The sequence below is a fragment of the Hypanus sabinus genome, chromosome 7 (genome assembly GCF_030144855.1).
Source record: "Hypanus sabinus isolate sHypSab1 chromosome 7, sHypSab1.hap1, whole genome shotgun sequence".
Classification (NCBI taxonomy): domain Eukaryota; kingdom Metazoa; phylum Chordata; class Chondrichthyes; order Myliobatiformes; family Dasyatidae; genus Hypanus; species Hypanus sabinus.
The window spans coordinates 144,125,973-144,153,542 of NC_082712.1; the positions used below are offsets into that span (position 1 = coordinate 144,125,973).

Consider the following 27,570-nt stretch of genomic DNA (forward strand, 5'->3'; position numbering starts at 1 on the left):
ACATAATGACAACGGTCCATGCAAAGACATAAATTAATATAAATTACTAAACTAAATAGATAGTGCAAAAAAGAATAACGTGGACCTTTCAGAAATTTGATGGCATGTCAAGAATGATCTGTTATTAATTTTTTCCCTTCTGATTTTGACGATCTTATTGGGGATGTGCCACCAGGACCCAGCGCGCTCGCTACCTGTTACCTTGTGGACCAGGAGGAATTCCAGGCTCTGGCCGCTTGGCGGTGGGAGCAGTGAGCCGAGCGACAGTCCCCGGAGGAATGCGTGCGAGGCGCCCTGCCTCTGACTGACGTGCGGAAGAGGCAGGTCAAGGCACCCGCAGCGAAACCGGACTAACTCGGAGGCAGCGGCGATGGCGCTTCGAGAGGAGTTGTTGAAAGTTATCTGGCATGCGTTCACGGCCCTGGACGTCGACAAATGCGGCAAGGTGTCGAAGTCTCAGCTGAAGGTGAATTCGCAACTTTCTGCTCGGTTTTTGTCGCGCGACTTAGGCTGCTCCCACCGGGCGGGCAGCTCGGAGTACCCCGGCTGTTTCTGCCCCACCTGCAGTCACCCCTCCCGTGGTTCTGTGGGATAAAAGGGATCTGAAACTGAAAATAATTAAAATTCTTCAATTAATTGATCAATATGATATTACTTTGTGAAATTGGAACATTTTAGTTCCAGTTAAATGAGATCCGAAATCAAACGTAGGAACTAACGTTTAACACTAAGCTACTTTGACTGTCGATTCACCGACTGGGTTTTCGGTAAAATTCAGCTGGTTAACTTCGGCCAAGGGAAACCTGTTTGTTTTGATCTTGCTCACGCCGGTGTTGCGTTGTGATCTGAGGGGCGGCCGGCGTTCTGGGAGTCGGTCACCTGCTGACCCGCTCTGCCGCTGCTCTTATTTAAGATTTCCAGAATTTACATGTGTTTGGATTTGTGTGCGCGCTGACGGATACTTTAAGTTGCCGACAGGGGGTTTGACATAACTTCCTTTGGATAAACCCCAAGGTTGCAGTGAGTCTGCCCGTTGGAGCGTAATTTGCTCTGATTTTACACCAGAAGCCTCTGTTATCCTACACCAGGAACTTCTGTATTCGAGACATAACCAACAATATGCAGTGTAAAATCTTCATTGCCATGGCTGAATGTCTGTGCCCGTTTACACTGTGAATCGAGTCCCACGCCCGAGTACATTTTGGCCCACTACAGTGACTCTGCCTCCTAGCAACCATACACGAATCTCCCCCACTTCCGCGGGTTAGACACTTCTTTTCTGATTGCCACTTCCACAAATGTTAAATGATTTGTGGTTTTAGCTTGAAAATACAGCCTTTACTCTTAAGGCACTCGTATTCTAATGTGGAGTAAGTTTCGTGCTTGTTTTGGGCCACAACCGTATTTGTCAATTTTTAATGAGATTAATAGAAATTTAACATTAGAGAGCAGGAGTAGTCTATCACCTTCTGAACCTGCCTGATATAGAGTACGATTATGGCCGAACTGATCACTGGTGTCATCTTCACTTTCTGTCCTGTTTTCTCCAAATTATTTATCTTTACTCTCAATATACTTCATTACTTGGTATTTACAATTCTTCGGTAGAGAGAATTCTCAAGATTCTCATTGCTTCCTTCATCCGGGGAATCAATCTTTTGGGACCTTTTTTGCAGGAACTCCAAGTCAAAAATATCCTTGTTTAGATAATGGAGAGGCCTCTTTAAAGCCTCTGGGCATTTGCAGAAGCACTCTCTGGCACTCCATCTCTTTCAATAAAGAACAATCTAGTTGAAAATAGATTTTGCCGCATGCTCTCATGAATAGTCATAATTTTGGCTGTAATTTCATCATCACGCCTATTAATGGAAATCTCACAACTTTTCCGTTAGACATATTCATTGTTTTGCTGTGGTGTATATTCTAGACCACCTACAACAGTGGTGAAGTATGAGATTTTGTGAATAAATTTAGGCTGTATAATAGTTATAACCAATTCAGTAACTCGGGCTTGGGCAGTCCCCTTTGTGATGAATGAATCAATATCTTTATGGCTCTGTTTGTGGCTGTATTTGGTACTGACATCTCAGGAATTGAATTTATCATTATCACTAATGCATGTAATGAAATTTGTTCTTTCCTGGCAGCAGTACAGTACAAGGTAAAACGTTTACTGTAAGTTAGATTAAAAATAGTGCAAAAAAGAATGGTGACATAGTGTTCATGGATCATTCATAAATCTGATGACAGACGGGAAGGAGCTGTTCCTAAGACATTTGAGTGTGTGTCTTTTGGCTCCTGTATCACCTCCCTGATATTTGTAATGAAACGAGCACATCTCCAGAATGGTGGGGGTCCTTAATGGAAACTGCCATCTTGAGGCAGCACCTTTTGAAGATGCCCTCTGGTGGGGAAGCTTGTGCCCATGATGGAGGTGGCAGAGTTTACAACACTCTACAGCTCTTCTGATGCATCACTGCCTGGCAGCAATGCAACTCGTCATAGTGTTCTCTACAGTATACCTGTTTTTAAAAAAAACATCCTGGAGTCTTTGGTGACATACCAAATCTCCTTAAATTCCCAATGAATAAGGAGGGATATAAATAACCAGATTTACTTAAACCAGTACTCAGTGACTATTGCGGTGAAAAGGCGCTCATCAATGTTGAGGGTTGCGCTTATCTGAGATGTGTCATGTAGCAAAATTGTCAAACTTTCTATGGGGCCTTGACTTGCAGCTGAAGTATCATGGTTATAGGTTACCTTCAAGGGGTTAATTAGCATTGCTTTCCGTATTAAAATGAGCGGAGGATCGTTTGTTCGCTAGCTAAATGATGGGGTGATTTACTTATTATCCTGTACTATTAGACATGATGCTTAATCTCCAACAAGCACTGTAATAAACAGCTGGTGACGGTGAGGACAATTGTGCAAAAATTTGATATATACAGAATTGATTTGCTTCTCATTTTTGTTATCCAGCTAATAATTTGTTTTTGTTCAGTTTGTATCCTCAGTTAATATACTCTTAATTAAGCAATTAAGGATTTATTGAGCCTTGCCTGTTGATAGAATGTGAGGAGATGTATTGATTTTACCTGGAGAGAAGTATCTTGAGATTCTTGGTGTAATGACGTTGAGAGGTTTTGACTGAGTATTTCTACATATCGGAATATTGTAACAAAGCAGAAAAGTGTTGGGAATATTCAGCAGGGATAGTCACCTGAAATGATAGCTGTGTTTCTCGGTGTAGTTTTTCCCTGATCTGCTGAGTATTTTCAATATTTACTGATTTCTTTCAGATTGCCTGAATTGACAACATTTTACTTTTGGATGTGTAAATACAATGATCTTTTCAGTGCACTTCCAATCCATATTTTTAAAGAAATGATATTGCAACAATGGGAACATTCTGCTCTTGTATCTAAATATCCTTTCAAGTGCGAGCCTCGACTTGAGTGCCAACAACCATAGATCTTAGAACCATTACACAATGCATTCATAAATCTTATTTGGCCTCCATTTTAAGAGAGTGCAGGCACACAACATTTGAAGCTAATTTGCTTTGGGTTACCAGCAAGTGTAACTGTATGCATTGTAAACAGGAAGGGAGAGGGGCTAGGGTTAAGAAATCCAATAGTTTATGCTTCAGATGTGAGGAGGGTTGGAAGTGAAATACCCAAAGACATAATATGGATTTGGAGAGGGAAATATTTTAAGAGAATATAACAGGATAGATAAGATTTTATAGAGTGAAGGGAGAAATACTGAGAAGCTAATCAAAGGCCAAGCAGGTGGAAGATGCAGGCTAAAATGGAAACATCTGTCTTATATTTTGAGGAAGATAAAATGGAAAGCATAAACTTGATTTATACTAAGTTTAAAAAAGCTTAAAAGTTTTCCAAGTGTGAGTGTGGTAAACTATGTATACCTGTCTGGACACGCCCCTCTGCTGACTGCTCCTGTGGCTCCTCCCACAGACCCCTGTATAAAGGCGATTGGAGGCACTGCTCCCCCCTCAGTCTCCGAGATGCTGTGCTCCGTTTTGCTGCTAATAAAAGCCTATCGTTTGCCTCCCGTCTCCGAGAGTTATTGATGGTGCATCAGTGAGGCAAGACTGACTGACTCAATAAGTAGAGGCTTGTTTGTTTGTTTTGTGCCATGTTGTATGATGTGGACAATCATGGCCTTTCCATGACCATGATTGTTCTTGGCAAATTTTTCTACAAAAGTTGTTTGCCATTGCCACCTTCTGGGCAGTGTCTTTATAAGACAGATGACCCTAGCCATTATCAATACTCTTTAGAGATTGTCTGCCTGGTGTCAGTTGTCGCATAACCAGGACTTGTGGTGTGCATCAACTGCGTATACGACCGATCATTCACCACCTGCTCCCCATGGCTTCACGTGACCCTGGTCGGGGGTCTGAGCAGGTGCTACACCTTGCCCAAGGGTGACCTGCTGGCTAGCAGAGGGAAGGAGCACCTTACACCTCCTTTGGTGGAGAGGTATCTCCACCCTGCCATCCTACAAATAGAGGACTAGAACACAAAAAAAGTAAGTTTAAAAAAAAATGAAGGCAGTGTTTAGGTCACTGACTGTTGATTTCAGAAGTCCATTACATAAAAAACTTTGAAACTATGGACAATACATAATAATAGAATTGTTATAGTTGAGACCAAAGGACAGATTTCCAAATTAATCCCACCACTTGGTACTTGGTCCATTGCTCTCTCTACCTAAGCAATTCAAGCAACTCACCTACAACCATTCTCTCAGACTGTGCTTTCCAGGTACTTGACATTCTCTGGATTAAGATAGTTCCCTTCATATCCTCTCTAAATTTCTTCTTCCTTTCCCTAAATCTACGTCCTCTAGTTTTATTTACATCTGCTCCAGGGAAAAGTTTGCTTATCTATACCCCTCATAATTTTATATTCCTCAGCCGTGTTCTCTCTTGGCCTCCTCTGCCCCAGGGAGAATGGACTTTGTATTTCTAGTGTATCCTCATAATTTGAAGTGTTCCATCCCAGACAATAGCCTGGTGAGTTTCCTCTGCACCCTCCCCAGCAGTAACACAACCTTTTTATACCTGGTGTCTAGGACTACATGCACTACTTGAGATGATGCACGGTGCTGATTCAGCAGTAAAATGCCAGAATGGGACATGTGTTTATGAGACAAGACTTGATGGTTTAGACTTATTTCCATTGGAAGAAAAGCTGTGGTACTCTGACTCTTCCTAAATGTGAGAACTGTTTAGAAGGATGAGTAAGAATCATGTTGTCCTTTATGTTTCAAGTACAGAAATGGATAAAGGTACAAGAACAAAATTGGCTTTGCATTGTGAGGCTCAAACTGACAGAGTTGTTGGACTTAACGTAAATGCCTTTTAGTTGCATTGCATCTTGTGCAACAAATGAATGTTCAACACAATGCCATTGTCTGGGCATGATTTAGAGCTGGATTTGTTTCTGTTCTGCTGGTGGTTTTCACACGTAAGTCAGTATGGTTGGACATCACTGTACTTCAACTGTAATTAAATGCTCGTTCCAGCCTCTACTGCTGCTCACCGGCTGACTGTGTGCATCAACAATTATAGGTACTCACCCAGCATTGACATTCAAATCCACAACCTCCAACACCAGAAGTACCAGGGCAGGATTTTTTTCTAAGTCATATGCTGTCATGACTTGGAAATATTTCTGTTCCTTCATCATTATCTGGGGCTAAATCATGTAACTCACATCTTGCACTGGCTCAAAAAGCATGGTAGCACCAACTTCTGGGAAACAGTCAGAGTTGGACAATAACTCTGGCCTGCCCATTAACACCCAGATGCTGAAGGATGATGAATAAATTAAAAGAAAATCCTATCCTGAGGCTTGGTACAATGCTTCTAGTATGATGAACAGAATTTTGATCCGGACCCGGAGGACTGTATTCATTATTTTTTAAAATTACCTTGAGAAGCTAATAAAGAGAATAATATTTCTTACTGCTGATCTTGGCAGAAATGGGATTATATGAGGAAAACATTAATGTTTAAAAAATTGAGACAATAAATTCATATGCACTTAGAAATCTTGTCTCATAATATTCCCAATGCATCCTACACATTTAAACTGAAAACACTTTCACTTTGAGTGAAGATTGAAATAGAAAAATGAGAAATACCATGAAGAACCTAGATTTGGGAACTGATTTCATGCTGTAATCTGATGTAACATATATTGGGAACTGGCATTTCAGTAGACATGGAATGTTGAAGTAACAGTAATTAGGTCATAAATCAAATAACCTCTTCACCTGGATTCCAAAGTGTCATTCTAAAGTTATCTTGAAATTTAAAAATAAATTTTACCTCAAGGTTCTTTAAAAATATTGAAATGAGAAGATATTTTCTAATTTGCTTTTTATAATTGTTAGACCATAGGACATAGGTGCAGAATTAGGCCATTCAGCCTATTGTTGTTACCTACTCTCAGATTCCACAGACATCAGCAGAGAGGTTTTCTGAATCTGTTTTTGAAAAATTATAACTTGTCAGGATTTATCACAGAGACAGGATTCACAAGCCATTCCTGAGTCGCTAGTGTTACCTACCCCTTAACTGGGTCACTTACCAGCAAAGATAGAGAGGTCTGTTGAAGTCTGATGGTACTATTTTTAATGGTATTTATTAATAAAAATACACAAAAATAATATCAATGCAAACATACAGCTGATATACGTCGTCAATACTAAATCTAAAAGCGTGGGTATAATAATAATCGATAAGGAATAGCTCTATCGTTGTCTGGGGGATAATGTATTTGTCCGATGGAAATATAAAAGTCACTTTAGTTCATTCAAGCTGCAGCTTTTTGGTTGGAGAGAAAGACGGGATAAAACTTGCCCATTCCTTTTATGATGTCAATCCTTCGAGAGTCGTTGGGAGTTGATTTCCTCGTTGTTAGCTAAAAACCATTCTTCTGTGGTAAAGGCCCACCGATTCCAGGGCAAATGGAAATGGACGCACGTGGCCTTCCCACCGGCTTTCGCTATTACGGGATCGCTAGCGTTTCTTCTGGTGCGTCTGAGGGGCTGTTCCCACAGACCCTCTTTTATCCTGACTCACAGGGTCTCAGATGTCATTCAGGTTGGGATGATGCAATTCCTCCACCAAACCCCCCCACCTCAGTTCATTGCCTGGGGGCTTCGATGCATCGTACAGGATTCAATACACAATTCCGTCTCCGAGACAATAGCCGGTATCAATGGTTCCGCCTTTCAGAGGCCAGGACACATTCCAAACTCTTTGTGGATTCTGCAGGTCTTTCTCTCATTTCCTGGGTCTCCTGAACTGACTTAATAGTGATCTTGCGATTCTCAAAAAGGAGGAGGCTACGTTGTACCCTTCGGCCCCTCAGAGTTGTGGCACATTCATAACACTAGCTTCCTTCAGTCTTGCTCCACCTCCTTAGGTAGAAATAATAACCAAGTCATTAAAGAGGAAATAATGACTTATTTCCTCAAGCTTTATTTTTGTTTGCTACACTTAAAGGAGATGATTTTGGAGCTTTGTATAGCTTTTTGTGTTTTTAACGTAAATCTTTCCTAATTCATACACCAGGGATGTACGCACCATGACACTTTTTTAAAACAAGTTATTAAAAACAGTCAAAGGTTTAAAAAAAGTACTAAGTAAACATTAAAATGGATCTTCATGTTTGAATTATGCTAATACATACGAGTAAATGTTAAAAATCTATGTGTGATGGTATTCAAATAAAGCTCTATTTTGCATAGTCCTTCACACTGGCCTTGAAAGCTAGACTGCGGAAAACTTTAACAGGTAGCTTTGGTGGCAGATAGTCAGACAACTGATCCATAACACAGTGGGAATTTATCGCAATCATAAAGAAGGATTTCCACGTGAAAGAGGCACAATCTGTGGCTCACAAAGGAGGTGAGGGATAATGTTAAGTTGTAAAGTAGGGCATACAAAGTGGCAGGGGCTGGTGGAAGGCTAGAGGACTGGTACATTTATAGGATCCACCAATAACAGACTGTAACATGGACAAGAAGGGAGAAAATTGATTTTGGGAAGAAACTTCAAAGGTTTCAAAGGCACATTTAACGTCAGAGAAGTTTATCCAATATACATCCTGAAATGCTTTTTCTTTGCAACCATCCATGAAAACAGAGGAGTGCCCCCAGTGAATGAATGGCAGATAAATGTTAGAACCCCAAAGCACCCCCCCAGCTCCCCCCCCCACACGTAAGCAGCAGCAAAGCAGTGATTCCCCCTCCCCCCACCGGCAAAAATAAGCATCGGCACCTACCTCCGAGAACTCAAGCATAAAGGAGAAAACGGTACTTCTGTTTCACAGCTAGTCTACGATGCTAAAACCCCCAGCTCAGTGCCCAAAGATCTCGGGTCTCTGGGCACATGGCCTGAGGTCTTCCCACTCCCATGATACAGCGATTTCCTGCCGGGACACTGACCTTTGACCCGCCTGTCTCCATAGCCAGGAGATCCTGGCCCTCTGAAGGCGAGCTGAGCTCTTTCGGCTGCACCCTTGGCTTGTTGGATAATGGCTGGCCGTGAAACCCCAAGAGCGAGTTCCATACCTGCAAAGAACCAAAGTCAGCGTGTAATTCCAGGTCAGGATCTTCCACAGAACACTGAAAAGGAAAAATAGAGATATTGAAGATGGAAATAAAGCTGTTTATGAAGATGCAAGCAAAGGAGACACTGTTTAGCGCCATTGTAACTAAGCTCCGCCCTCTTGTGTAAGAATTTCTGTGAATGTATACACAGGAAAAGGTGGCCAAGGCAGGTATGGGATGTAAAGAACAAAGCTGGTTAGTTAATAACAGAAACAGAGAAATGGCGGGAATGATAAAACCATCAGTCTTCACTGTAGAGGAAACTGCAAATATCCCAAAGATAACAGATTCAAATAATAGGAACTTGTGAAAATGCCAATCACATGAGATAAAGTACAGTGGATTCTGATTAAATGGGAGATATCATGGCCAGTACATTTTGACCCAATTAGCTGAAGTTTCATGGAAATAGTTAAAAGTGTATTTAAAAAAACCCAAATCATCATTTAATTAAATAACAAATTATGTATTTAAGTGAAATGCAGAACAAATTAGAAAACTATCAATACTACCACAGTACTATACAACTGTGTTTTAGTTCTTGATTGTTATTGTCAGAGGAATGTGCTGTACACTGTGCATTCTATTGATAGATGATAAATGAACTAAATCAGCACAGACACCTGGTGTGACACCTGGATAATGGACTGCCTTCATACAACGCTTTCAACGATTGCATCCTCCAAATCTTCATTTTCATTGTAACTTTCAAGATGATTGTTGATACCTTCAAATTATGTGTAGTTCCTAACTTGTTGAAGTCATGAAATTGTTTCATTTTCACTCTTGGCCATTTCTCACAATTCCAAGCCAGAATGCTTGAAGCCGCAGTGAGTAAAACAGTTCTGAATTGGCTTACTGCTCATTTCTCACCAGCTATCTGTTACAAAAATCTGTTTTTTGAGCACAAGCACATGCAACTGATGTTATTTAAAAACTGTTTGCTCTAAACATGGTGTAGGGTCTAATGCCCACACAAGGGCACACGACTGATGCTAAATAGAAACTGTTCAGCAACAGTTTCCTGTCCCAATTAAGTGGCACAGTGGACCAAGTAAACAAAAGGAATCTTTGCTATTTTATCAATTATTTGTTCTTTCAGAGTTGTCCCAAGTAAGCACTGCCCCAAATAACCGATGGCCCAACTAAGCATAATCCACTGTATGAAAGAAATTCCTGGGACTGAAGGAGAACAGATACCCAGGAGCCAATTGGCTGCCCACTAGGGTTTTAAAGGAAGAAATAGTGGACTCATTGATTTAAAAATTTCAAAACTTGCTAAATCCTGATGGGTACCATAAGATTGGCAAACTGTCAATGTGACCCCTGCTCAGAAAGAGAAGGCAGAAGGTGGAGTATCTTTGGCCAGTCAGTTTAACAGCTGTTATTGGCAAGATGCTGCAGTCAATAATTAATGAGCAAATAACTAATCATTTAGGAAAATTAAACATAATTACACCCACTCCACATCACTCACCTTCCCTTTCCCAATCTCCACGTAATTGATAGCCTCCAACCCGATAGTACGACCATCAATATCAAACTAATTTCTTCCCTTCCCCCTTCTCTCTTTTTTCCATTCTCCATACTGGTTCCCCTCTTAACATTTCTTCTAACCTGTCCATCTCCCTCTGATGCCCCTCCTCCTTCCCTTTCTCCCATTGTCCACTGCTCTCCTATCAGATTCTTTCTTCTTTAGCCCCTAACGTCTTCCACCTATCACCTCTCCTTTCCTTACTTCATCACCCCCCCGCACCCACATTCCCCCTCATCTGGTTTCACCTATCACCTGCCAGCTTGTAATCCTTTCTCTCTCCCCCACCTCCTTACTTTCAGTCCTGGTGAAAGGTCTTGGCCTGAAATGTCGACTGTTTATTCCTCTTTTTAGTTGCTACCTGTCCAGCATTTTATGTTTGTTAATGATTAAAGACTGTCTCTTTTTCTAGAGTGATGACTTTCTTTCGTCTCTACCCTTTTGAAATCTGCCATCAATAAACTCCTTAATGAAAAATAACTCTTTTGCTCTCCTTTCATTGAGTCTATGACATGACTTGGATGCGATTTTCAAGTCCCTGAAAGTCGTGTCATCTCCCAAATCTGTTCTCAGCTTTCCTACAGTTCCATGTTTAGCCATTTCTGATTAAATCTCTGGCTATGACTTTGATTAGGATATGATTGAAATAGTCCTAATCTGTATCACAGTGATCTGGAGTATGACTGACTTCCTGACTTTGTTGAGATGCTGAAACAGTTCTTCATTGACAGTCCACCTTATTGAGCCATTGCTTGGTTAATTTCTGGTAGGAGATGAAGAATCTTAATGACTTATGTTTGGAGCTCAATACAGTTACCTCTGTAGTGTTTGGCCCTCTGATTTCTCATATAAATTATACCCCCTTATTACAGCATCCAAAGTAACATCCTTGTAATAATGATCAGGGAGGCACAGAGAGAATCTGTAATTACAGACAAGTATCTTTATTGTCTTAACAAAATAACACATGAACTTACACAACCAAATATCTATGTGCACATCCGCTAAGTTTTCCTGACCTTCCACGAACAGTCAAAGAACAGAAAATATAATACTGGTTTAAAAAGGAGTTTCTGCTGCACACCACATATTCCCTGCAGTCCCATTTGGAACAGCTGTTCCAAGTAGATGGTAACAGATTTGATCAAGGAGGAATTTTTCCATTCCCTCATTCTGACAATTGGGAGTTTTGTCAAGAAAAGGAAACAAAAACATGTAGGTTTTTGCCTCCCCATCCTGAAATGAAATAGGGTGAGGTAAAAAAAGATTGAAGGCTTGAGTTCAAAGATAATTGGGAGCATGGATTGGATGGGCTGGAAAACAGCTAGAAAATATGGACTTAAAATGATTTACAATTGAAACTTGAAACTGGAAATAAGAGCAGGAATTACATGTGTGTGTTACAGGTTTAACTCAATATGATGGGAATAATGTGAAATTGACAACCCCACAACCTCAAGCAACTAGAACTACACCAGAGTCTAGATGTAGTGAGACCCAGTATAGTACAAAGAATAGGATTAGTGTTAGGAGATACAGGGGAATTTGTCACTTTGGTACCAGCATATGCAGATAATTTTTAATATAACTGAAATAATTGTGCCTGAATAGTGCTCGTCTACAACAAGGTAGTTATTTTCTTGGGAGGCAACTAAGCAGGAGTGAGTTTAAGCCATCAAAATTAGAAAAAGAAGGGACTTTTGGAACTAGTGGAATTTTATGTTATGGGTCAATGTTTGCAATGTCTGTGTTTTAGATATAGCAGAATTAGGAAACCAGACATAGTCTCTTCAGCAGAAAATGTGGGATATTACTGAAGAAAGTTAGCAGAATCAGATACATCTCTTCAAGATACAACAAATTTCATAATTGGCTACATAGACCTCCTTTCTAAGGGAACGCATAATGCTAAGATTTGAGCTAAGTATACTAATTGTTTGCTCGCCATGATTGGTACAAAGTTATTACAACTTGATGCATGTAAGGCACCAAATTGGGTGTCAGATGAGCAACTAAATGAAGGGTTTCGGGAAAAATGTCCTTGTGTCATATTAGAAGTCTAATATTAATCAACAGAGTACTGGGTACCTGTGATGACAGTAAAGGAAGGTTTTATGTCAGTGTGGTATTTCATATTCCCTGACATGGAAATACTTGAACCTACTTTTTGTAAAGAGTTCACATTGTGCATTAATATCATGAGAAGACTTTGATATTCTTAAGTAACCCACCAACACATGCTATTATTATGAATGGTCCCGGGAAAGGGATGGATTTAAAAGGGGAAGACCACTGGGCTTGTCCAGAAGAGATGACAAGAAAAAACTTTTAGATTCTGGTTTCAGTACTCATGAGAATTGTTCACTGTCTATTCTACCTGTATAGAATGAGCTTTTCTTACGAAATGCATTGGTGGGACAGACATATTATACTAAGGGATGGAAAGAGTGTCCTTTGGAAAGTCACAATGTTGTAATTGTGAGTGTGACTTTAGATTTAGCTATTGCCTTAGCCACAGGAGACACAGTAATGATGAAGGAGAACTTCAAGATCCAACGCACTCGTATGGATTGGTACCTCTGGGATTATGCTGTTGCCGAATTGCCAACTTATTTGGCTGTAGACTGGACATGAGTTGTGGAGGAGGCGAAGGAGATAATCCATCAATAGACTAAACATACAAGAGTTATTAGGACATGCTAATAAAACAAATGAAATATTGAGTGACTCAGACTCGTGGGATAAGGTTTGGATTTGGGGATCAAATGTTCAAGTACATCCATGGGTGAGGATAGTATTGTATGCTGAGGTGCTATCAATTATATGTATCCTGATAATGGTGGTGTTCAATGTGCATCACCTTAGCAGGGGAAGGCTGAAGTTGTGCAAAAGCAAGAGGATGATGGTTTTGTACTACAGAGAAGCTGATTATAGACAGAGTGTATGAATTTCGTAAGTAAATGGTACTTTTATCTTTGTATAGTGTAACTGTTGCATACCTGCTGGGGGTTCATGGTAGTCTTATCAGTAGTCAATAGAACAGAGAAGGATAATGATCCTAAGATAAATATGTTTGGATCAAGAGGAGGGAGATTTTGGCCAGAAAGAACGACTGTTTACAAATCAGTGAATTCAAATGAATCCAGGACAATGGAAGCATACAGACCAATTGCCTTTGTTCTTGCCATGAGGAAGGAGAAGGAGTTGCCATTTTATGAAGAGACTGTGCTCTCTATTTTATGAGCTAAGGTCACTTGGCTTGATCAGTGTTTTAAAGTTGACACAATGATGTCTCAGGTAATCTGCTGAACTATGGATAGTTTCCAAATTAGAAGTTATTTGTGAGGTGGTCTTTGGTTGGCTATAACATGTGGGTTTTTGACTGTTGGGGTCTGTATCTGTTCTGCGTGATTCAAACTGGTTGCTGATTGAGAAAAAAGAGCCATAAATTCCCGATTGTCACTTGCTGGGAAGAAGAAGGCAGTAAATAGACGCTGGCTTGGAACAGAGCCAATAGGAAGGTGTTAAAGGTCACGCACATGATCTACAACCAATGGCACTGGAATGTAACATTTGAATTGGTAAGGAATGAATATAAAAGCAGACGCTTCAAGTGTGCTGGCAGCAGTAACTCTGTAGGAGACCAAATTTCGTGGATGTGAGCTGCCCCACAAATACGTGCGGGTTCTGTGCCTCCCTGATCATTATTACATTGTCAACTTGCAGTGACCAACCGGAAAATCCCTCTTTATTGTACACCCGATGACTCAGTGCGTGTTTATCACCTGGTCTGATTTAACATGAAATTCCCAGTGAACCGTCTTCCAGCACATGGAGATGTCCGTGGGGGAATGCTGCCAACTGGCACATTCTCGGCTGCAGGAGTATGTGCTGAGGGACTACAGTCTAGGGTTCTTCTCGCGCAGGAGTTGAGGGGTGGGGGGGGCGGGGTGTATACCCCTGAACAAGTGTATGTAAATATGAAGTAACAGAGTGCCACCTGGGTGGCAAAAGTGTGGGAATGTAAAGACTGTAATGGAAACGTTTGTAAAGGACTGAGAGTCATTGAATAGTTTATTGTACATAATTTTATTTTTGAATAAAGTATATTTTGTTTAATAAAAAAAAATCTCTTGATTACTACTCTCAGGCTGATCCAGAGTATTTGCAGGTTTGACATGCAACACAGAGTGCGGAATCATGTTGCTTCTGTTACAAAACTGAGCATTGCAAATTCATATATCCCACATTGTCACCGGGGGGGGGGGGGTACAAGAAGATGAATGAGGGTCACCTGTTGCCGTAACCCTCAAGCTCTATAACTTGAGCTTAATCCAAGACTCTGTTTTGCTCAGCCAGCCTCTCTCTGCTTGTGTTGGCTTCCCTTCTACTGACACCTTGAATCTGAAGAATTCTAAGTCTACTTTTTTTGGATGTCCATACTTTTCAGCCTGCCTTTCATGTTGTTGCTTTAGTTGCCTTGGCGATAACCTCTCCCAAAATCTCTCAAAGTTCAAAGTGAAATTTATTATCAGAGTACATACATGCCACCACATACAACCCTGAGATTCTTTTTCCTGTGGGTATATTTAGGAATAAATAACTGTAACTGTAAACAGGATCAATGAACAACAAACTGTACAAATACAGATAAAAATAAATAGCAAGAAATAATGAGAGCATGAGATCTAGTTAAAAGTGTCCTTAAAGTAAATCATCAGCTGTGGGAACACCAGAAATAGAATGAGTGTAGTTACCCCATTCTGTACAAAGAGCCTGATGGTGTGATTCCTGAGGCTCTTGTACCTTCTACCTGATGGCATTAGTGAGAAAAGAGGATGGCCTGGGTGGTAAAGGTCTTTGATGATTGATACTGCTTTTCTACGGCAACTTTTCACGTTTGTCTATATTTGATCTGGATTTAAGATGCTCATTAAAGCTTTGAACAGGGTTTTATCTAACTGCTCTTGAATCATTTGACACCTTTTTGATATTTCTCTAAAGTGACTAGTGACAAGTATTGTCATGGTATTAAGACTGGTTTATAAGTCCCAGATTTTGTAATATTACCACAGTGCTTGAGTCTTTAAGCTGTATTCTGGTTTTAAAATTTTCCTTGCCCAAGTGGATGACCTAAGATTTTCCTGCGTAGTGTTCCGTCTGTCTTGTCCTCATCTTTTCATTTAACCTGTCTATATGGCACCGAAACTCTTCTGCCTCCTCAACCCATTTTTGTATCATGGTTATACATGTGGCACTCATCCAACATTGATCCTTGGGGCATTTCCTACCAGCCAATCCATGGGAACTGTTCTAGAATTAGCAGACTTCTGGAACATGAAGAACAGCGTATCCACTGTGTTCATAGCCACCAGTTTTGAAATTGGTGCAGGTCGTCGATTTCTGGAGATTTATCAGATTTCAGTATTTTCCAAAAACTGCTCCTTACTCATGTTAGATTGGAATTATATAAAACTTTTACTGTACCTCTGTGAAAGCAGATGCAAATTTCTTAGGAGCGGAAGTACTTAGTTCCCTGAACGTGTTATCACTGGTAGACAGGGTGGTAAAGATGGCTTTTGGCACCTTGAACTTCCCCAGTCTAGGCACCGAATACAAAAGTTAGAATGTTGCTACACTTGTACAAGACATTGATGAGGATGTATTAGGTTCAGTTTTGGCCACCTTGCCATAGAAACAACATCATAAAGTTGGAAAGAATGCAGAGGAGATTTATGAAGTTGTTGTTGGAGAATGAGGGATGATCTTGTAGGATTGGGTATCAGGAAATTGAGGGCTTGGGTTCAAGCAGAGAGGGGAAGAGTTTTAATAAGAACCTGCGGGGCAACTTTATCACCCAGAGAGTGGTCGGTACACGGAACGAGTTGCCAGAGAAAGTGGTTGAGGCATGTACATTAATAAACATTTAAAAGGTTCTTGGGAAGATAAATGGGAAGGAAAGATCTAAAGGGAAATCAGAATTAGAATTAGGTTTATTATCACTGCTTATTTGACGTGGAATTTGTTGCTTTGTGACAGTAGTACAATGCTAAGACAAAATTGCTATAAATTATATAATAAATAAATAGTTCAAAAACAACAAGGAATAACAAGTTTGTCTCCATGGGTTCATGGACTGTTTAGACATCTGCTGGCAGAGGGGAAGAAGCAGCTCCTAAATCATTGATGGTGGAACTTCAGGCTCCTGCCCCTCCTCTCTGTTGTTAGAAATGAGAAGAAGGCATGGTGACGGTCCTTAGTGATGAATGCTGTCTCTTGAGGCACTGCCTCTTGAAGATGCCCTCAATGGTGGATGTGGGCCAAACATGGGCAAAGTGACCAGCTTAGATGGGAATCTTTATCGGCATGGACCAGTCAGGCCATGACTTGTATGACTTATGTAATTCACCTGTCAGTCAACTTATTCTCTGAAGATACTTTCTCTTGCCTCAGATTGTAAAATGCCCTTCTTAAGTTTGGTAATCTTTTCCTTTTCACATACCTATAGAAATTTGACAATTCTTTTACAATATGTTTCTCACTATGTTACTCTCAAATTCCACTCTTGTCAGTTTTATGGTCCTCCTTTGTCAAATTCTGAAATGCTTCGGATCCTCGGGCTTGCTGCTTTTGTTGGCAACATTATAAACTTCTGCCTTTGAATGTCTTTGTGTGGTATGAGCAATAGCCTTTCGGTTTTCTCAGGCACCCATTTTTTTCTTATCCATTGATCACTCCTACTTCCTGTTCTCACGTACAATTCATCCTTGCTGCCAGCTCCACCCTGCCCTCTCATTCACATGGGCTATCTCCTCACTCTTCCCTTTACTTTCCAGTTTACTTCCATTTCAGGATGCAAGTTAGGAACAAGTATGGACTTGCACAGGTGGTCTACACACCCTTCCCTCTCCATTGGTTGTGGGTCTTACATTCCATTCCATTCTCCCATTCTTTCCCTTGCATGTGTTCTGATGGCTGTACCTTCCACACCAGATTTCTCTTGTCCTTTTCCATAACCATGGTTTCCTCTTCACCATAGTTGACCAGGGTCTCAACTCATCTGTCATTTCCCGGTTGCACTCTCTTGCTTTCCACCCCAGCGGCCTCCACAGTCAGTGGGTCACTCTGTAATGTTAAACTTGTGCTTCCTTTCTGCATGTGCTGCTTCACTTGCTGAGTATGTCAAGCATGTTGTGTTTTTGCTTAAAATTCTTGGTGATAGTTCTTATTTTTGAATTAACTAACAATATTTGAAGATTGGTTCTGGTTTTGGACATAACTTCACCTTTGGTGACCACCAGCCTTTTTGTCCACCCTTGTCCCATCCCCTCTCAGTCAGAACCCACTTCAGAATTCAAAATTTAAATCCTGAAAACCTGAAGTTTCAACATAACAACCACCACAGCTATTGCACAATTTGTGATAAAGTTGACTTTGCTGTTTGGTTAAAAAGTTATTACAAAGCCCCTTGCTTCACTGTAACTTCACAGGTGGAGATCTGAAGTCAAAGAACGATCTGGTTACCACCCTCAATTTTGCCCAACAACCAAGATGTGCTCTTAGATTTTGTTTTTACAAGTGAGACGACAAAGCTCGCAAGCTTTTAGATTTTTAAGAAAGGAATTGATAAATAGAAATCAAACAATATAAATAAAAGTGCTATAGCCTCCAGAGCTGGGATCAAAGTTCACAAGCAGATGAGATGGCCTAGAGCTCCACAGCACCAAAACAGGCTGTTTAGGCGATCTCATCTGTGCTGAACTGCTACTCTGCAAAGACTTTGTGCAGAGAGTCGCAAATATGTGGAATTGAGTCAGTAGGTTGAATAAGTGGCTGGATGGTGGTGTAACTCACTTTTATTGAAATCAGTGGGACTAACTGTCACTATATTAGCACAACTCACCAAGCACATCTGTAAGACTGTACAACATAGGAGCAGAATTAGGTCATTCGGTCTATTGAGTTAGCTCCACCATTCCATCATGGCTGACTAATCAATAACCTATCAACCTCTGCTTTAAATATTCTAGTGATTTGGCCTCCACAGCCATCTGTGGCAATGAATTTCACAGATTCACTACCATCTGGCTAAAGAAATTCCTCCTCAGCTCTGTTCTGAATGGATGTTCCTGTCTTCTGAGGCTGTGCCCTCTGGTCCTAGGATCCCCCACTATAGCAAGCATCATCTTCACATTCACCTTATCTAGGCCCTTCAATATTCAATAGGTTTCTATGAGATCCCTCCCTCATTCTTCTAAACTAATGAATGCAAGCCCAGAGCCATTAAACGCTCCTCATATGTTAACCCTTTCATTTCTCAAATCATTCTTGTGAATTTCCTCTGGACCTTCTCCAATGGAAGCACATACTTCCTTAGACAAGGGTCCCAAAACTGCTCTCAATATTCCATTTGCAGTCTGACCTATGCTTCAGCTTTACATCTTTGCTCTTTTATCCTAGTTCTTTTGAAGTGAATGCTAACATTGGATTTGCCTTCCTTGCCGCTGACTCAGTTTGCAAGTTAACCTTTAGGAAATCCTGCATGAGGACTCCCAGGTCCCTTTGTACCTTCCGATTGTTGCGTTTTCTTTCTGTTCAGTCTACACCTTTACTCCTTCTTCCAAAGTGCATGACCATACACCTCCCTACACTATGTTCCATCTGACACTTTGCCCATTCCCCTGATCTGTCAAGTCCTTCTGCGGACTCTCTTCTCCCTCAACACTCCCTGGCCCTCCAACTATTCAGTTACAACCCAATTGAGCATGAATTTTCAAATGTACCTGCATGGCAATTTTAAATGTTCATTGAAAGAAACCTTTAAATAGTGCTGGTGGGGCCATGAAAGGTGCTATAGTAATGCAGATTATTGTTTATGAACACTAGCACCCTGAGTCAAATTGGATTTTCTTTCCAAGGATTAGAGACCGTATCTGCTTTTTGTATCCATGTTACTCGGAGGATATAGTTCTTAAACACTTCTTTTTAATTGGAACAGGTCCTCTCACACAGTCTGTGCACAGTATTGAAAGTACCTCACAATCCAGTGGCTTTGGAAAACCACTTTAAGGACGATGATGAAGGCCCGGTTTCCAACCAGGGATACATGCCGTATTTGAACAGGTTTATCTTGGATAAGGTATTTTATTTTCTATGTTTGTATAAAAACCTGTTAAACTCTGATATATATTATAAATATAGAGTTTTAAAAAATATATGTGGTCTAATGGAAAACCAACTCATAGCAAGATTGAAGCCTTTTAATTGTGAGTAAAGCAATATTTTGGATTTTTAAACATATGTGTTTTCAATTGGTGAAAAAAAAACTTCATCCACAGCTAACTACAGAGTTTAAGGATTGTACTCAATCAAAAGAAGGGCCTTGTAATATTGCCAGAAAGGCGTGAGAATTGGGAATGTTTATGATCACTATGAAATCCACAGTGGGGAACTGTGGTGTGAGAGTGTGAACTAAGGGAAAAAAAACAGAGAAAGAAGTTATACATTCAGTGGCCATTTTATTAGGTACTGACAGTATGTGTTGATATATATTAGGCACTTCTGTTTGTTCATAGTCTTCTGCTGCTGTAACCTATCCATAGATCTGGCGTGTTGTGCTTTGAGAGACGTTTTTCTGCATGAGCTGTTGTAACATGTGGTTCCTTGGGTTCCATAATCACCTTCCTGTCAGCTTGAACCAGTGTGACCACTCTCCTCTGACTTCTTGCATTAGCAAGCCATTTTCATCCACACAACTGCTGCTCACTGGGCGTTTTCTTTTTATTTTGGCACTGTTTTCTGTAAGCTCTTCCAGTTGTGTGTGAAAATCTCACCAGATTTCTTTATTCTGCTTTCCTGGTCTGTTAGGGCACAGGCAGTGCGGTGAGAATGGCCCTGGGGCTATGTTTTGTTCTGTGTGTGAAATGGGGGAATTCTCGGAGACCCCAGCCTCTCGGATAACCACATTTGCACCAGGCCTGCCGAGCTGCAGCTCCTCGGAGAGCATGTTAAGGAACTGGAGCTTGATGACCTTTGGCTCATACAGTAGAATGAGGAGGTAACAGAGAGGAGCTACAGGGAAGTAGTCACCCCTGCGTTGCAGGGGGCAGGTAACTGGGTGACTGTCAGGAGAAGGAATGGAAATGGACAGCCAGTGCAGAGTGGAGTTCGTTGCCAGAGGCAACTGTGGAGGCCATGTCATTGGTTATATTTAAGACAGAGGTTGATAGATTGTTGATCAGTCAGGGCATGAAGGGATACAGGGAGAAGGCAGGAGATTGGGCTTGAGGCAAATTGGATCAGCCATGATGAAATGGTGGAGCAAATTTGATGGGCTGAATGGCCTAATTCTGTTCCTATTTCTTACAGTCTTATGGAGATCAGCTGTTCCTGAGATACTCAAACTACCCTGCCTGGCACTAACACTTGGTCAAACTGACTTGGATTACATTTCTTTCCTATTCTGATGTTTACTCTGAACAAGAACTGAACCTCTTGACCATGCCTGTATGCTTTTATACTTTGAGTTGCTGCCGCATGATTAGCTGATTAGATGTTTGCATTAACAAGCTGGTGTACAGGTATACCTAATGAAATGGTCTCTGCCTGTATATGTACAAGGGAGATATCACAGGCATATCAGATATGAGGCTCAGATTGGAAAAATTATCATAGATCAAAGGGAGATGAACAATTTTTACCTATCCTCATATTAGAAGGTACAATAAGGGTATTAGAAATTAAGGGATCCAAGAGTCCAATAGGTAGAAAACTTTAGTAGTGAGATCAAGAAACATGAGGGATAATTTTCCTGTATAATCATGACCAAATCCTAACATAATCTTAAGCCTAATAAACCCAAACCAACCCTTGCTTACACTCCCCCTCACCTGAGTACTCATTCCCTACAATACAACATCATCCCCGCAACCATAAGTGATAACTCCTCCACCAACCATAAGTAGTAACTCCTCCACCTTAGCATATTCATAACCATAAACCTTAGCACTTGTGTAAGGAGGAGGAAGATCCCAGTAAAAGCAAGTTGTTGGACCAGGTTAATGAAGGTATGGGCCAGGTCAAAGTGCCAGACTCATGTTGCACTGAATCTTCAGTAATAAGACCAAAAAACACGAGGGATAATTTTCCTACCACCCGCATAATTACAACATTGTACTGCTTCTGCCAAGTTAACAAATGTCACAACATATGCTGGTGATATTAAACCCATAACGATTCTGTGTATTCAGTTCCTATTCCAGAGCACAAGAGTCTGAGGGAAGTCCAGGAAGTGGGGCACAATTGGGTGACAGTTTAAACTGGTGCCTTGTCTGTTCTCTCAGGTTGATGTTAGAGATGCTGAGGCAAAATTCCTATCTATTTCAATAAAAAAGGGACAGGAAGTCATCCATTTGTCTACATATCTGGTAGTATCACATTGCTACCTGTGAGACCTTGCTAAGCACACATAGTCTGCTCTACGTCCTTCATTTATATTGAATGTACTTAGCAGGTTGTAAAATGTTGTTGGGTGTTGAAGGTCGTGAAAGAATAATAGATGCTAAAGAAAGGAAGTTAGAGTAATTTATGGGACTATAGGCTGACAAATTCCCTGAATCAGATGTCCATAACCTAAGTTTCTAACAGAAGGTATTGAACATTTCAATGATGATCTTCCCATATTCCCTAGACTGTGGAGTAGTTCCATTAGGTTGGAGCCTTGCAAATCTATCAACTCCCCAAAAGTCAGAAAATAGGGAGCAAGGGATCAATTAACATGACATCCTGATATTATGACAGTCCTGATGAAGGGTCTCCACCTGAAATGTCGACTCTTTATTCATTTCCGTGAATGCTGCCTGACCTGCTGAGTTCCTCCAGTATTTTGTGTGTGCTACTGTGGATTTCTAGCATTTGCAGAATTTCCTGTGTTTATAACATGGCATCATCTGTATTTGGGTCTATAAAGTGCCTGGTAGAAGACACTGAGAAAATTGCAACATGTTAGGGAAGTCAACATGGCTCGATGGAATTTAAAAAGCTGCAGATGCTGGAAATCTGAAGTAGCAGCAAAAACTGCTGGAAACATGTAGAGGTACTACTTCCTGTAGAAGTAGTAGAGGCCAGTTCAGTTGTGTCATTTAAGGTAAAATTGGATAGGTATATGGACAGGAAAGGAGTGGAGGGTTATGGGCTGAGTGTGGGTAGGTGGGACTAAGTGAGATTAAGAGTTTGGCACGGACTAGGAGGGCCGAGATGGCCTGTTTCCGTGCTGTGATTGTTATATGGTTATAAAACAGAGTCTCTGAAGAGCGAAAAATTAATGTTTCTCGTCTGATTTCTTTTAGATTGTAAGACCATAAGATACGGGACAGCATTAGGCCATTTAGCCTATCGACTCTGTTCTGCCGATTCCTCATGGTCTATTTTCTCTCTCATCCCCTGTCTCCTGCCTTTTCCTCGTACCCCTTCATGCCCTGACAAATCAAGAAGCTCTCAGCCTCTGCATTAAATGTATGTAAAGACTTGGCCTCCACAGTCACCTGTGACAATGAATTCTACAGATTCACCACTTTTCATTCCTTTACATTGATGCCAAAGGAGTTGACAAAAAGTGAAGAAGGCCTAGTTTTTATTTTAAATGTCATCTGAAGTATGTGTTTGAAAAGAAAGCTATTTCTTAACTGGGAATAAATTCTTCTGATTTCATGTCCCACAATTGAAAATATATTATGAGAATTGAGAGAGTAAACACAATAGCTGAAAATTATCCAAACTTTTCCTTCTGTCCCATCTCCTTTACTCACATTTTTTTAAATAATGTCTGTTGCTCTTTACTTAGTTGTTTTGTAATGACTGCAAGAATATTTTTGTACTTTTTTTTGTAAACCTCAGGAAACACGTTTTTCCTCTTCTGTCACACACCCAGCTAAAAGCAAAGGTCTGGGCATTACTCCATAATTGCCTTCTACAAACAACCAGTGCCTTGTTAAATGATAGGCAGTTTGCTGCTTTCTGAGATAAACAAATGATTTGCATTTGCTAAGGCAAAAAAGACCAGTTGATGTTTCAAATGGGCAATACGGCACAATGTAAGAACTCTACTTTTTAAAATCTAATAAAGTAATGAATAAACTCAATTGCTTTGAACTAAAAAAAAATGTAAGGAACAGAACTGTGCTGTTTCTTTACAAGAACAGAGTAATTTGTTCAAAGTTTCTATTACACTCTTTATACATTGAAAATTCAAGTGCGATTTTAAAGTGAACAATTCATCCTAAGAAAATTATTTGTTGTTGTGCAATCATCAGTGATGCAATCTGACTCCTTTCTGAAATGACAGATATTACTTTTTGAGATGAAACCCATTATTGTTAGATACTTTTTTAATATTGAGAATCCAGTGGGTGAACAGCATTGTGTTGTAATGTTATCTGGATGATTAGACAAGATAGGCAATTTTATCTTTTCAAACTCTTTAGATTTGTTTACATGTAAGTTGAGTTTACTGGGGGAGGGGGAACTTCCTTTATTCTTTTGTGGTACTCTGATGCCATTGTCAGGGCTGTCATTTGTTGCCTGGCTCTAATACCATTAAACATGGTGACTTACTGGGCCAGTTCACAAGGCAATTGAAATGAATCGCGTTAATATAGCACTAGAGTTGCAGAGAAGCTGAATTAGGCACAATGTTAGATTTCCTTCCTTAAAACTGACGGTTTTCTTCTGAGAGTTTCCTCATCACTATTATATTAGATTTGCTCTCAAGATTTAGTCAGTTAAGCAACTTAACATTCCTAGTTGATGAGTTGATGTGAGATTTGAAATGTTGAATGCAGATTAAATGTGTAACTACTGTACAATTTTGTGGGACTCCCACCCCTGAGATAGGCAAAAGGTTTAATGGTGCATATTTGAGATAATAACCCTTTAACAAATCCACCTGATCTTATTTGAATCAAAGGAGTTGACTTGCTATTATATTATATTTTTTCAAGACTCCAAGTACACCAAGGTGCAATGTGGCAGCCAGCTTGTGGGCAGAGCAGTCAGCCATTTGAACAGTCAACTATGGAGGGCATACCTTTTGAAAATAGCTTGAGTGAACTTGACCTTTTCTCCTTGGAGCAACGGAAGACGAGAGGAGTATAAGATGATGAGGGGCATTGATGGTGTGGATAGCCAGAGGGTTTTTCCCAGGGCTGACACGAGGGGGCATAGTTTTAAGGTGATTGGAAATGGGTACCAAGAGGATGTCAGGGATGTTTTTCATACAGAGAGTGGTGGGTGTGTGGAATGCACTGCCAGTGATGGTGGTGGAGGCGGATACAATAGGGTCTTTTAAAAGCCTCTTAGATAGGTACATGGAGCTTAGAAAAATAAAGGGCTATGCGGTAGGGTAATTCTAGGTAGTTTCTAGAGTAGGTTACATGGTTGGCACAACACTGTAATGCGCTGGAGATTTCAATGTTGGTTAGATACCAGCATGGTGCCTCCGTTCTTTCTTCTTCACTGCTCTCAACAATGTAGAAGTCATTACCATGGTCCAGTCAGTTTAGATCATACATTCATATGCCTAAAGAAGGACCTGAACCCATGGCAACCAGTGGGCCACAGCCAAAAAAAGTACCCTTTCACAGATAGGTAGAGATATCTGAATAGTTGACTGAGCTAGAGGACTCAAGCATTTAATTCCAAGTTTAGTGTGTTGATTACTCTTGGCTCTACATCAGTGTTGTGAATTTTAAGCTTGAGCTTCACATTTAAATTATCTTTAGTGCTGTTTTCTCTCGCACCAGGTTTGTTTAAATTTAGTACATTGCATAGGCTAGAAATACAGTTAAAGTCAACAACAAGCTACCTCAAGGATAGTTAATATTTCTGGCACCATGTCCAGCTTTTATTATGGTGCAAACCAATAGAATCAAGTATTTTGTTGTGACCTCTTGAGAAATAGTAGATTATTATTTATAGCAACTTAGGCACTGATGCAATTATTTAGTACTGAGGTCAGAGAACATCTTGTTCAGGCACATATTGTAACCAATGATTGTAAAAAAATCATCAATTCAATCATCATCTCTTCCACTAGATTTTGGGAAATTAATGTCTTCCACACATTATCGAGATTTTGGGCTGATGAGGGTGCATTCTGGACCACAAGGAGGAAAGTTATACAAATAAGAGTGAAATTAAGAAAATTGGCCCATAAGAATCTGTGGTAAAAATGAAATTTAAGCAATTTGTGAGTATTGTTTCAAATAATCAGGGATCTTCTTAAAGTATGAACTTTGTGCTTTTAATAGCAGACAGGCTGTTTATATCAAACTCTTTTTGATTTCTCATTTGCTAATATCAAAGTCATCAACGTATGCAGCTAGTGATATTACACATCCGTTTATGGCTCTGATTTTGTTCACTAGCGTAGTGTGCACATTGCAGAGCAAGTTGACTCATCAAGACAATGTAACTTCATCTGCATTATAATTGAATGCCAAGCAGGGCTGGGTGGTATGAATTGCACAATACAGAGTTGTAGGTCAGAAAGTTTATCTTGAACTTTTTATGATTTCAAAGACTGATGGAATACCATAATGGTTCTTGTGGTAGCTACCCTGATAAGCCTATACAAGGGAGTGTTTCAAATGTATTTTACATAATAGTTTTCTCACATAAAAGGAATGAATTGATTTAAAAATTGCTGTTTTAATTAAGAATGAATTTAGAGAGACCAAAATTAACTACCTTTGGTAGTCATTTCATTCTGCAAGATTGGAGTGAGAATTTGATGTGAGGAGGGATTTATTTTTCTCCAGCACTTGAAAGTTTTAACTGTTTATATGATTTGAAATTGAAAAATGAGTATTTATCATTATTCTTTAACTACAAAAGTGAAATAAATTATTTGATTTTCATTTGAGCTGAAGTATATTGTGGTAGGCTGTGGTTGTATGAGTTTGTTTGGGACTGAAGAAAATTTGTTTTGGCATTACATTTTTAAAGTTTAATTAGCTGGACAAATAAAATGTCAAGTCGTCACTTTTATTGTCATTTTGACCATAACTACTGGTACAGTACATAGTAAAAATGAGACAGTGTTTTTCAGGACTATGATGTTACATGACACAGTACAAAAACTAGACTGAGCTATGTGAAAAACAACACAGAAAAAAAAAACACACAGCAACTACACTAGACTACAGACCTATCCAGGACTGCATAAAGTGCACAAAACAGTGCAGGCATTACAATAAATAATGAACAGGACAATAGGGCAGTAAGGTGTCAGTCCAGGTTCTGGGTATTGAGGAGTCTGATGGCTTGTGGGAAGAAACTGTTACATAGTCTGGTCGTGAGACACCAAATGCCTTTTCCCAGACGGCAGGAGGGAGAAGAGATTGTATGAGGGGTGCATGGGGTCCTTCGTAATGCTGTTTGCTTTGTGGATGCAGCATGTAGTGTAAATGTCCATAACGGCAGGAAGAGAGACCCCGATGATCTCAGCTGACCTCACTATCCACTGCAGGGTCTTGCGATCTGGGATGGTGCAATTTCCAAACCAGACAGTGATGCAGCTGCTCAGGATGCTCTCAGTACAACCCCTGTAGAATGTAATGAGGATAGGGGGGTGGGAGAAGGACTTTCCTCAGCCTTTGCAAAAAGTAGAGACGCTGCTGGGCTTTCTTTGCTACGGAGCTGGTGTTGAGGGACCAGGTGAGATTCTCCGCCAGGTGAACAAGAAATTTGGTGCTCTTAATGAACCCTACCAAGGAGCCATCGATATTCATCAGGGAGTGGTCGCTTCCATCTGTTTTGTTTTGTTCACATTCAGAGGCAGGTTGTTGGCTCTGCACCAGTCAGTTGGCCGCTGCACCTCCTCTCTGTATGCTGACTCATCGTTCTTGCTGATGAGACCCATCACGGTCGTGTCGTCGGTGAACTTGATGATATGGTTTGAGCTGTGTGTTGCAGCACAGTCGTGGGTCAGCAGAGTGAACAGCAGTGGACTGAGCATTCAACCCTGGGGGGCCCCCGTGCTCAGTGTGATGGTGTTGGAGTTGTTGCTCCTGATCCGGACTGATTGAGGTCTCCCAGTCAGGAAGTCTGGGATCCAGTTGCAGAGGGAGGTGTTCAGGCCCAGTAGGCTCAGCTTTCCAATCAGTTTCTGAGGAATGATTGTGTTGAATGCTGAACTAAAGTCCATGAACAGCATCTGTACGTATGTGTCTTTTTTGTCCAGGTGGGTTAGGCCCAGGTGGAGGGTGATGTCAATGGCGCCATCTGTTGAGCGGTTGGGATGGTACGCAAACTGCAGGGGATCCAGTGAGGGGGGCAGCAGGGTCTTGATATGCCTCATGATGAGCCTCTCGAAACACTTCATG

General features: G+C 40.6%; 1 protein-coding gene across 1 annotated transcript in view; it reads left to right on the top strand.

The window, feature by feature from the left end:
* The first annotated feature begins 211 nt into the window (after nt 1–211).
* swap70b (switching B cell complex subunit SWAP70b) overlaps nt 212–27,570 on the top strand; it is a 123,638-nt gene continuing 96,279 nt past the window's right edge. The window contains exons 1-2 of the mRNA XM_059975877.1: nt 212–466; nt 19,188–19,328. Of these exons, the coding sequence (XP_059831860.1) occupies nt 371–466; nt 19,188–19,328 (237 nt within the window). The 5' untranslated portion in view covers nt 212–370. The remainder of the gene's footprint in view (nt 467–19,187; nt 19,329–27,570) is intronic.